General features: G+C 40.9%; 1 protein-coding gene and 1 non-coding gene across 2 annotated transcripts in view; one reads left to right on the forward strand and one right to left on the reverse strand.

Annotated features, from left to right (window-relative positions):
• The first annotated feature begins 251 nt into the window (after positions 1 to 251).
• On the forward strand, positions 252 to 358 carry LOC132058646 (small nucleolar RNA R71). Its single transcript, XR_009415368.1, has one exon. It is a non-coding gene; the product is annotated as a small nucleolar RNA R71 (small nucleolar RNA).
• Positions 359 to 378: 20 nt separating this feature from the next.
• The window catches only part of LOC132057904 (uncharacterized), a 26,359-nt gene continuing 14,292 nt past the window's right edge, over positions 379 to 12,445 (reverse strand). Inside the window, exon 2 of the mRNA XM_059450490.1 lies at positions 379 to 692. Coding sequence (XP_059306473.1) covers positions 379 to 692 — 314 coding nt within the window. The remainder of the gene's footprint in view (positions 693 to 12,445) is intronic.

A 12,445-nucleotide genomic window follows, 5' to 3' on the forward strand; every position in this document is an offset into this window, starting at 1 on the left:
AAGTTTGCCAAGGTTCTTTGGGTATCTTGATTCTCCTTCACTATATTTTGGATCATAGCACTACCAAACGGTACCACATCGCATTGTTTGAGTGCCAAGCCCTTCGATTATGAGTTGTCAGCTTGTTAAGTATGGTGATCACCCGTCGATAAGATTTGTTCATGAAACAACCATCAGCGGCATTATTCGCAACTGACTGCGACACTAGATATAACCCTTGGTAGAACTTCTCCATTAATATGTTATCCGAAAAATCATGATTTGGGCTCTTCTCGCAAATAATCCTTGAATCTCTCCCATGCTTCATATAATTGTTCCCCAGTCATTGCTTAAATTCATAGATCTTGTCACAAATTTTAGCCTTCTTAACGGGGGGTACTATTTTGTGAGAAAAGCAGCCACCATCTCTGCCCATGAAGTAATTGAATTTTGGGGCAGCTTCTCAAACCATGTTCGTGCCTCTCCAGCTAAGGAATATTTGAATAACCTCAACCGAATAGCATCTTGTGGGACATTGTTCTGGATGTGATTAGCACACACATCCACAAAATTCTGCAAATGACATTGAGGGTCATTCTCGGTAGAGTTTCGAAAGTATTCCTCAAGCTTCAATAGCTGGTATAGAGAGGAGTTAATTTTCACACTATCAGCTCCAACTCGAGGCTGAACAATAGCAGATGCATAATCTTCCTCTGGAACAAGCTCAGCGAACACATACGGTAATTTCAAAACCGTATTCCCCGGCAACGGCGTCAAAATTTGATACGCTCAAATTACACCTATTAATGGTATAACGCGGACGTTGTCAAATATAGTAACCCAACAAGGTTGGGGTCGAATCCCACAAGGAATAGGGTGTGAAAAGGTTACTAAATTCGTAGAATGCTATGTTTAGGTCTAATGTCTTAATCCGATGATTTTGGTAGAAGTTCAGTTTTGAGTAACTAATTGCTAACTATTGATTTGGTTGTAAATTTATGGTAAAAGAAACTAAGGTTGTGTCCCCTTTAGATAGGGTGTATGATCATGGGTATTGATCTTGATATACTTCTAATGGATCATCGTAGTAATGCACTTAATCTCTATATGAATCTTTACTATTTTCCAATAAATAAAGATTATTTCTTTCTATGATTTTCCCAAATATAAGAAAGTAACTATGAAGAACGATTAATCATGCTAAGTAAATTCTTCTTATTCCTAAGTGAATTTATTAAACAAAGTTTAAAGCTTTGAGTCCTTGTTGTTTATTCTTACCAATCCTAATTATTTTCCCAAATAAATCAAGGTTTATGGCTTTAATCAATGTTTGCAACCATTAATTATGAATGAAGAATGAAGAATAAACAAACCCTAATAATTCATTATTTGTATATCAATCACAAACCCAATCACAAAACACCCATCAATTGGGTTCACAATCCTAGTAAGGGAAATTAGCTACTCATAGAAGGAGAAGAACAATAAGAAGTAATATGTCACGACCCGGGCTACGGGCCGCGACGGGTATCCGGGGCTAACCACCGAACACCGCTCATTCTGTTGATTATCTGCTCTCATTCATTATATACATACTACTGTAATCATGGAAACTATTAGCATTTAAAACATGTTACTTTCATAAACATAAGCCCCTCGGCTATCAAAATTATATATACATGTATGTACATGAAGACCATGGGACCATCCTACCCACACTGCGTATCTACGAGCCTCTACTAGAGTACTAGACATATAGACGGGACAGGACCTCGTCGTGCCCAATTATGAATATATACATGTGTGTACCAAAAGAATAATCAATGGCACCTTCGGAAATGGAGTGCTCTCAAATCAGCCGCTAGCTCCTATGAGTCTGGATCACCTCCCTGTCTACCTGTGGGAATGAACACAGCGTCCGAAAAAGAGAACGTCAGTACGAATATTGTACTGAGTATGTAAAGCATAAACAATAATAAGACATCAGTGAAATAAGGAGGCATCAATGAGGAGCAATCTGTAACTAACTGAATCATAAAAGAAGCAATGCAATGGGCTTACTTTCATACTCATCATCATATCATATATGCATAAATGTATAAGCTGCCCGAGCATATAGGTGCGGTGTGATAATCAGTAACATTAGTATTAGCATTTGCTTAGCTCGCGTCAAAGCCCCGCGTCCGGGTATCATCTCATGCCGCTCACTAGTGGTGTCCGCCTACCATTTGGCCATGGTGTATCGCCCGCCTTCGCACGGGATGCCTACCATATAGGCGCGGTGTGATATCATCATATGCTCATTATATCGTGCTCGTCATAGTATACTCGTCATAATATGCTTATCATAACTCATCATAGTATGCTCATCATAATATACTTATAGCAATATAGGCATAAGGACTCATAGATAATCATACTTTATCGGGGTGACATAAGGTCGTGGACCCCCGATGTCATTATGAAGCATTCATAAGTATTCTGCCTCACCTTGAAGGAATAAGCATAAGGTGAGTGTATATAACGATCAACATCAACGGAGTATAGATAGCTTCTTTATCTTTATAGGAACATCACATCATAACTATAGCATCTCTAGACTTTAACTTACTATCATCATTATCGTATTCATCTCATATCTCTTATCTCGTATAGCTATTCATGAGCGAGGACTTTTAACTTTCTTAGAGATAGGAATCTCATAGGCGAGGAGGAAACGCATACAGAGGATTGATGCCTTAGAAAGAAAGGGCTAGCCTCACATACCTTTGTCGCTTAACTATTCTATTGCTTGCTCGTCCTCCTTTAATGCTCATGTATTGACCTTCAAGAGAGTTCGTAACGTCGTTAGCCAGGCAATTACAAGAATGAGCCTCTTAAGGCTAAAGAAAATTGGGCAGCGTTTCCTTTGTTTATACTACTTTCCGCCATATTCCATATCAACTCCCAACATTCATAACGACAATCACGATATTACTAACAACCATCGTCATTCATTCACCTTATTCGCATTTCACAATTTCATCAATTCTCCATAATCATGACTAAAGTCCATTATCACATTCCTTCTCATATAATACTCATTTCATGTTCTAAATGTCATTTATAACGTATTTATAACATCAACATATTCATTTCCATGATTCAATCCAACTACTACTCAATAATAACACTATTCACACATTTGATGACCCATTTGCTATACACTTCTACAATCCATGTGTTTCAACTTAGTAATACTTCAAATAACATGAAAAGGTCATGAAACTCACCTTAGATGATGGAGGAATAAGCTTTACATGATATTACACTTCTTGCACCAAAACCCTATTTCATCTCTCTTGGGTTTTCTTGATTTGAATGACTTTTAATGGGTTTCATACACTTGATTCTCCTCAATTCTTGTTGTTGATCTTTGATTTCTATTGTTTTCTTGTGATTGAAGTGTATGGAAATGTTCTAAAGGTTTCTTGAAGTGTGGAGGTGTGGGAGTGAAATGAAAATGAAATGAAGAGAGGTCCCTTATATTAATTCATTTTCAGCCCGACCAAGATATACGGACCGATATACGGTCCGTATGTTTTCTACGGGCAGTATGTCTAGCCGTAGATCTGGTCCAGTGAGATATGGTATTTTGGGCTGGATCTATGGTTGGACATACGGTCCGTACTTTTTTTTTTATACGCGCATGTCTGGCCGTAGGTTTGTCCAGTTTTCCGGAATTCGTTTCGTCGACTCGTTTGATCTCCGATCCTTATGGAACCTTCTTAACACTTGTTCCTCACTTCAATACCATTCTAAGAGATGTTATGACTCTTCCTTAACGTGTTATTAAGACATCATTAACTTAATACTCGTAATTCTTATCCGATACTCAACGTATGACTCGCTTCCCTTAACAACTTTCTTTCCGTAACTCGAATGTCTTTGGAAATCTTAATTAGGACCATCACATAATATTTCTTACTTGTCCAAACCTCGTATTCGTCATACCCCTCGCTAGTTTATTCACTGTACGTTAAGGGAAAATTTCCAAGGTGTAACATTCTTCCCCCCTTTTGGAACATTCGTCCTCGAATGTTAAATTGTTAGGAATTCTAGAAATTTTTTGCCAGAGTTTCCCCTATAATATGGCACTACCACCCTGTCACAACAACCCATAATATCATTGCCTCACAGGGCCATACATACCTTATCATTTCGACGTTTCATCATATATCTCTTCTGGGGGCTAGAATAAATGCGGATATGTAGATCTCATCTTCTCTTCCGCTTCCCAAGTCATCTCTTCTCGATTTTTATTTCGCCATAAGACTTTAACTGATGCTATCTCCTTATTTCGAAGCCTTTGTACTTGCCTGTCTAATATGGCAATGGGCACTTCCTCATAGGCTAGCTTTTCCGTAATCTGAACATCATCGACTGGCACAATCTTTATGGGATCTCCAACACATTTGCGGAGCATTGAAACATGGAATACTGGATGAACTAATTCAAGCTCTGAAGGTAAGTCTAATTCATACGCTACTCGACTCACTTTGCGGATGATTTTGTAAGGTCCTATATATCGAGGACTCAACTTCCCTTTCTTACCAAATCTCATTACCCCTTTCATTGGTGACACTTTCAAGAACACCCAATCATCGACTTGAAATTCTAGATCTCGCCGGCGGTTGTCCGCATAAGACTTTTGGCGACTTTGAGCTGTCAATAATCGATCTCGGATCATCTTGACTTTTTCTACCGCTTGTTGAATCAACTCGGGGCCTATTAACTGTACTTCTCCGACATCAAACCATCCGATCGGAGATCGACACTTCCTTCCATACAAAGCTTCATACGGAGCTATTTGGATACTAGAATGATAGCTATTATTGTAGGCAAATTGGATTAGGGGTAAGTGGTCATCCCAACCACCATCAAAATCTAAAACACATGCCCTTAGCATATCCTCCAAAGTCTGAATAATACGCTCGGCTTGTCCGTCAGTTTGCGGATGGAATGCCGTACTAAGCCTTACTTAAGTACCTAGACCTTCTTAAAGGATCTCGAGAACTTAGCTGTAAACTGTGCCCCTCTGTCTGAAATAATAGATATCGGAATACCATGAAGTCTTACAATTTCCTTGATATACAGTCTCGCATAATCTTCTCTCGAGTATGTAGTTATTCGACCGGAAAAAATGAGCTGCTTTAGTCAATCTATCCGCAATCACCCATACAGAATCATATTTGCCTCGGGAACGGGGCAATCCTATAATAAAATCCATGTTGATCACTTCCCATTTCCACGTAGGATTTTCATCGCTTGCAATAACCCTCCTGGCTTTTGATGTTCTATCTTCACTTGCTGGCAATTTGGACATTGGGCTACAAATTCGGCTATATCTCTTTTCATGCCATCCCACCAATACATCGATTTAAGATAATGATACATCTTCGTTGCTCCTGGATGAATAGAATACCGAGAATAATGAGCTTCTTGCAGAATCTGACGACGAAGTCCCGCAACATCCGAACACATAACCTATTCGGGTACCGAGAACCCCGTCTCCGCCGAAACTTTAAATGGTGACTTTTCTTTTTGGGAACCGCACACCTTTATAATACTTCAATTTGGGATCCTCGTATTGGCGCTCTTTTATTTACGTGTCCAAGGATGAACTAGTGGGATTAAGCACATTAACTCTGTATTACACGATTCCATTAAACGAACTCCCAAGCTAGCCAGCTGGTGGAGTTCACGAGCTAATTCCTTCGTTTTTGGCGGAATATCACTTCGACTACCCATAGACTTACGGCTAAGGGCGTCAGCTACCATATTTGCTTTACCAGGATGGTATAGAATATTTACGTCATAATATTTCAATAATCCAACCACCGTCTTTGTCGTAGATTCAACTCTTTCTATTTGAAAATATACTGAAGACTCTTGTGATCTGTATAAATATCAACATGTACGCCATACAAGTAATGTCTCCACATCTTTAATGCATGAATAACCGCGGCCAATTCAAGATCATGAGTTGGGTAATTTTTTTCATGTTTTCGTAGTTGTCTCGAAGCATAAACAATGACTTTTCCATGCTGCATTAACACACATCCTAACCCAACACCGGAAGCATCGCAATATACAACATAGCCATCGACCCTTCCGGGAAGTGTTAAAAGCCGGAGCCGAGGTTAATTGTCTTTCAACTCTTGGAAGCTACGCTCACAAGCATCATTCCACCGAAATTTTGCTAACTTCTCGGGTTAATTTCGTCAATGGGGCCGAAATAGATGAAAAGCCCTCTACGAACCTTCTATAATAACTCAATCCCGTAAAACTACGAACTTCGTAGGCGTCGTAGCCTGCCAAGTCTTCACAAATTTCGATTTTCTGAGTGTCAACTCTAATGCCATCATCTGAAATAGCGTGACCCAAAAATATCACAGAATTTAGACAAAACTCGCACTTCGAGAATTTGGCATACAACTCCCGAGTTCGAAGAACTCCTAGAACAATACGTAGATGATCTGCATGTTCTGATTCTGTGCGAGAATACACCAGGATATCATCAATAAATACTATCACGAACAGATCCAAGAGGGGTCTGAATACATTATTCATTAAATTCATGAACACTGCCGGAGCATTAGTTAGCCCAAATGACATTACTCGAAATTCATAATGGTCATATCTCGTTCTGAACGCTGTCTTAGGAATATCTTCTTCTTTGACTCTCACTTGATGATAACCCGACCTCAGATCTATTTTGGAAAACCACTTGGCACCCTGTAGTTGATCAAATAAATCATCATTCCTCGGAAGGGGATACCTGTTCTTTATCGTCACCTTATTCAGCTGCCTGTAATCAATGCACATTCGCAGAGAACCATCCTTCTTTCTCACGAATAGGACTGGCGCTCCCCACGGTGATGAACTGGGTCGAATAAACCCCTTTTCAAGCAAATCTTTCAACTGGGCCTTTAACTCTTTTAATTCTGCCGGAGCCATTCGATAAGGAGGAATAGAAATAGGCTTAGTATCCGGCAACACATCAATGGCGAAATCAATTTCCCTTTCTGGAGGAAGGCCTGGAAGTTCATCTGGAAATACATCCGGAAACTCATTTACTACCGGAACGGATTGGAAAGTTGGAGACTTTGCTTCCGTATCATGAACTCGAACTAGATAGTAAATATAGCCCTTAGCTATCATTTTTCTTGCCTTAAGGTAGGAAATAAACCTACCCCTCGGAGTTGCCGCATTAGCCTTCCATTCAAGCACGGGCTCTCCCGGAAATTAGAATCGAACTAATTTCAGTCGGTAATCAACATTAGCATAGCATGAGGCCAACCAATCCATACCCATTATAACATCAAAGTCTAGCATTTCTAGCTCAACTAAATCAGCTTTGGTTTGGCGATCACATATCACAACTATACAATTCTTATACACTTGCTTAGCTATTACGGGATCACTAACCGGGGTAGATACCTCAAAAGGTTTGATTGGCTCGGGTTTCACCCCAATACGATTTGCAACATATGGAGTAATATAAGACAACGTAGATCCTGGATCTATCAATGCATACACATCAAAAGAGAATACAGTCGATGTACCTGTAACCACGTACGGCGAGGACTCAAGATCTTGCCGTCGGGCTAAAGCATACAAGCGGGGGCTGTGTGGCACACAGTAGATACTCCCTCTACCTCGGCCCCTGGAATGCGGGAGCCCGCCGTAGGACGTGTTGATGAAGAATCGGCCGCCGGCATGGGCCGGGTCCCTAGCCCCGCCGCTCATCGACGGACAATCTCTCATCATATGCCCCCCGCGACCACAAGTATAACAAGCATCGAACACACGGCGGCCTTTGTCGAGAATGTAATCTACCGCACCGGTCGCATCAGACGGGAGGTCTCCTCTGACTGTAATCTCCCCCAAATTGTGACCCTGGGGCCCTTGAACTCTGGCCCTGTCCGGAACGGAAAGAGCGATCAAATCTTCTATCTGCAAATTGAGGAGGCGCACTCGTCGCTGATTGACCTGAGTGCCTAGAAAGTGTCTGCCTCGATCCCCCTCTATAGTCACGGCCTGTGCCCATAGATCAGGCCCTTTTTGCTTTGCCCCCGATCAGCATCACGATCACCCCTCTGTGGAGGTTGTTGTCCCTCCAAATTTTGGGCATGGGCCTGAATTCGAGAAATATCCATCCCATCTTGCAATAAAGCTATCAAGAAATTCTTAAACAAATATGGCCCTAAGCCACTCACAAATCTATGCATCCTGTCACCCATATCGGCCACCATTGTCGAGGCATATCTAGCCAAAGAATTAAATTGAAGGCTATACTCCCTGGCACTCATACCCCCTTGCTTCAATTTTAGGAATCTGTCCGCTCTAGCTCGGTGGACTTCGGGCGGTAAGTAATGGCGAATGAAGGCATCAACAAATTCTGGCCACATGGGGGGAGGTGCATTCTCTTGTCTCGATGCTATCCAGTTATTATACCATAGGACCGCCACATCTCGGAGCCTATATGATGCTAACTCCACGGACTTGGTCTCGGAGGCATGAATAATTCGCAACGTTCTCAACGTTTCATCGATAAAGCCTTGCGGGTCTTCATCCGGCTTTGACCTGAAAAATTCTGGCGGATTCAAACTCATGAAATCACGGGCTCTAGAACTAGCTGAACGATCACTCGGGCCCGCATTCGCGCTCGTGTTTAGGCGGCAACCAAGCGTGTGTCAATAGATGAATGGCTTCGGTCACTTGTTGACCCGAAGTAGCCCGTGGAGGATTGGAGGTACGGAGAGCCGGAATGAAGCCTTTCGCTTCTTGCTCCGTAATAGGTGGAGTAGTGGAGGCATTAGATGGGGCCTCATTATGTGATTCATCCTCATCTATATTCATAGACGCGACTCTCTTTCCGCCCTCGCCTTTTGTCGTAGTCTTGCCCTCCCGGGGCGCTTTAGCTTTCCCTTTGGCGGCATTTTGAAACCACAACATACTTATTAGGGAGGATTTAAATCTTATACTCTGGCTTTATCGCACGATCTCATAAAGAAGAAAGATGGTCATTTTTCCTAAATGCCCCGTAGCCTCTTGTTTATTAGCGTGGCGCGCAACACACCATAAACAAGACTGCACTGAACACGGCTCGTAGACACTTCCTGGGGCCGGACCGCCCGATACGTGCCTGCATCATGATTCGACTACGGGCCGCGATGGGTATCCGGGGCTAACCATCGAACACTGCTCATTCTGTTGATTATCTGCTCTCATTCATTATATACATACTTATAATCATGGAAACTATTAGCATTTAAAACATGTTACTTTCATAAACGTAAATCCCTCGGCTATCAAAATTATATATACATGCATGTACATGAAGATCATGGGACCATACTACCCATATTGCGTATCTACGAGCCTCTACTAGAGTACTAGACATATGGATGGGACAAGACCCCATCGTGCCCAATTATGAATATATACGCATATGTACCAAATGAATAATCAATGGCACTTCAGAAAAATGGAGTGCTCTCAACCGACTCGCTAGCTCCATGAAGTCCGGATCACCTCCCCCGTCTACCTACGGGTATGAACACGCGTCCGAAGAAGAGGACGTCGATACGAATATCGTACTGAGTATGTAAAGCATAAACAATAATAAGACATCAGTGAAATAAGGAGGCATCAATGAGGAGCAATCTGTAACTAACTGGATCATAAAAGAAGCAATGAAAGCTGGCTTACTTTTATACTCATTATCATATCATATATGCATAAATGTATAAGCTGCTCGACCATATAGGTGCGGTGTGATAGTCAATAACATTAGTATTAGCATTTGCATTAGCCTGCGTCAACCTGTGCCTCCCGCGCGTTCGGGGTATCATCTCATGCCGCCCACTGCGGGTGTGTCTGCCCATGCCATTTTGGCCATGGTGTATCGCCCGCCCGCCTACGGGACCGCCCGACCATATAGGCGCCGTGTGATATCATCATATTCTCATTATATCATGCTCATCATAGTATATTCATAATATGCTTATCATAACTCATCATAGTATCTCATCAAAATATCTTATAGAAATACGAGCATATGACTCATAGATAATCATACTTTATCGGGGGACGTAAGGTCGTGGACCTTCGATGTCATTATGAAGCATTCATAAGTATTCTGCCTCACCTTGAAGGAACAAGCATAAGATGAGTGTATCTAACGATCAACATCAACGGAGTATGGATAGCTTCTTTATCTTTTTAGGAACATCACATCATAACTATAGCATCTCTAGACTTTAACTTACTATCATCATTATCGTATTCATCTCATATCTCTTATCTCGTATAGCTATTCATGAGCGAGGACTTTTAACTTTCTTAGAGATAGGAATCTCATAGGGGAGGAGAAAACGCATACATAGGATTCATGCCTTAGAAAGAAAGGGCTAGCCTCACATACCTTTGTCGCTTAACTATTCTATTGCTTGCTCGTCCTCCTTTAATGCTCACGTATTGACCTTCAAGAGAGTTCGTAACGTCGTTAGCTAGGCAATTACAAGAACGTGCCTCTTAAGGCTAAAGAAAATTGGACAAGTTTCCTTTGTTTATACTACTTTCTCGCCATATTCCATATCAACTCCCAACATTCATAACGACAATCACGATATTACTAACAACCATCGTCATTCATTCACCTTATTCGCATTTCACAATTTCATCCCAATTCTCCATAATTATGGCCAAAGTCCATTATCGCATTCTTTCTCATACAATACTCATTCCATGATCTAAATGTCATTTATAACGTATTTATAACATCAACATATTCATTTTCATGATTCAATCCACTACTACTCAATAATAACACTATTCACACATTTGATGACACATTTGCTATACACTTCTACAATCCATGTGTTTCAACTTAGTAATACTTCAAATAACATGAAAAGGTCATGAAACTCACCTTAGATGATGGAGGAATAAGCTTTAGATGATATTACACTTCTTGCACCAAAACCCTATTTCATCTCTCTTGGGTTTTCTTGATTTGAATGACTTTTAATGGGTTTCATACACTTGATTCTCTTAATTCTTTGTTGTTGATCTTTGATTTCATTGTTTTTTTGTGATTGAAGTGTATGGAAATGTTCTAAAGGTTTCTTGAAGTGTGGAGGTGGAAGATGAAATGAAAATGAAATGAAGAGAGGTCCTTATATTAATTCATTTTCGACCCGACCAAGATATCCTGACCGATATACGTATGTCCGTATGTTTTCCAATGGAACATGAGCTGATATGTCTAGCCGTAGATCGGAGGGTCCAGTGAGATATGGTATTTTGGGCTGGATCTACGGTCCTTATGGAACCTTCTTAACACTTGTTCCTCACTTCAATACCATTCCAAGGGACGTTATCACTCTTCCTCAAGGTGTCATTAAGACATCATTCACTTAATACTCGTAATTCTTATCCGATACTCAACGTATGACTTGCTTCCCTTAACAACTTTCTTTCCTTAACTCGAATGTCTTTGGAAATCTTAATTAGGACTATCACATACTATTTCTTACTTGTCCAAACCTCGTATTCGTCATGCCCCACGCTAGTTTATTCACTGTACGTTAAGGGAAAATTTTCAAGGTGTAACATAATAGAAGTCATAATGCTTACAATTGATTGCTAGGAATTGAATTGAATTTAATTGCAATTGTTTGTAATCTCCAAAAGACTTCAAAACTATGAATAGTAATACTAAGGAAACGTAAAGCTGTTGCCCGTGTTTTATATTTTGCAGAAACCTAAAATCGGTATTTATAAGAGTCAAAGCCGTAAAATCGGGATCGACAAAATTGCTCCTCGACGGATCGAATGTACGGACCGTACTTTTTATACGGTCCGTAGAATCCACGAATGCCTTCCGTGAAATCTCTTCCAAAGAGTCGGATGTACGATCAACTTTCACGGACCGTAAATATTATACGGTCCGTATAACTCGCCCGTAAATCCTCCGTCTTGACAACTCTTCCGGAACCAACATACGGCAGGGGTTTTTACGACGTAAATATTATACGGTCCGTACTTCTCGTTTGGACATCCACTTCATGCAAAGACCCATTCCGTTGAGCATTCACGATGGAATTTACTTGACCGTGGAATATTCTATGTCCGTATGTTCCTCCGTATAACTCGATCTTCGCTAATTTCTTTCGAACATCTTTTCACTCCATTTCCACGACTTGCTACCGAAACACGTTAAACATCCGTAACATGTCACAAACACATCAAACGACCAAGACTTGCTTACAAACAATTAAAAACTTATAGCCAAAAAGTATCGAATATGTCATAAATTTCACTAAGACATCGTGCCTCTCTTTCGGGCCATCATTTACATTGTATTTTGCCGAGAGTGGAATGGGGAGGATTCTTCCGTTCACCCGATTACTTCCCG

Source organism: Lycium ferocissimum, chromosome 5 (genome assembly GCF_029784015.1).
Source record: "Lycium ferocissimum isolate CSIRO_LF1 chromosome 5, AGI_CSIRO_Lferr_CH_V1, whole genome shotgun sequence".
NCBI classification, from domain to species: Eukaryota; Viridiplantae; Streptophyta; class Magnoliopsida; order Solanales; family Solanaceae; genus Lycium; species Lycium ferocissimum.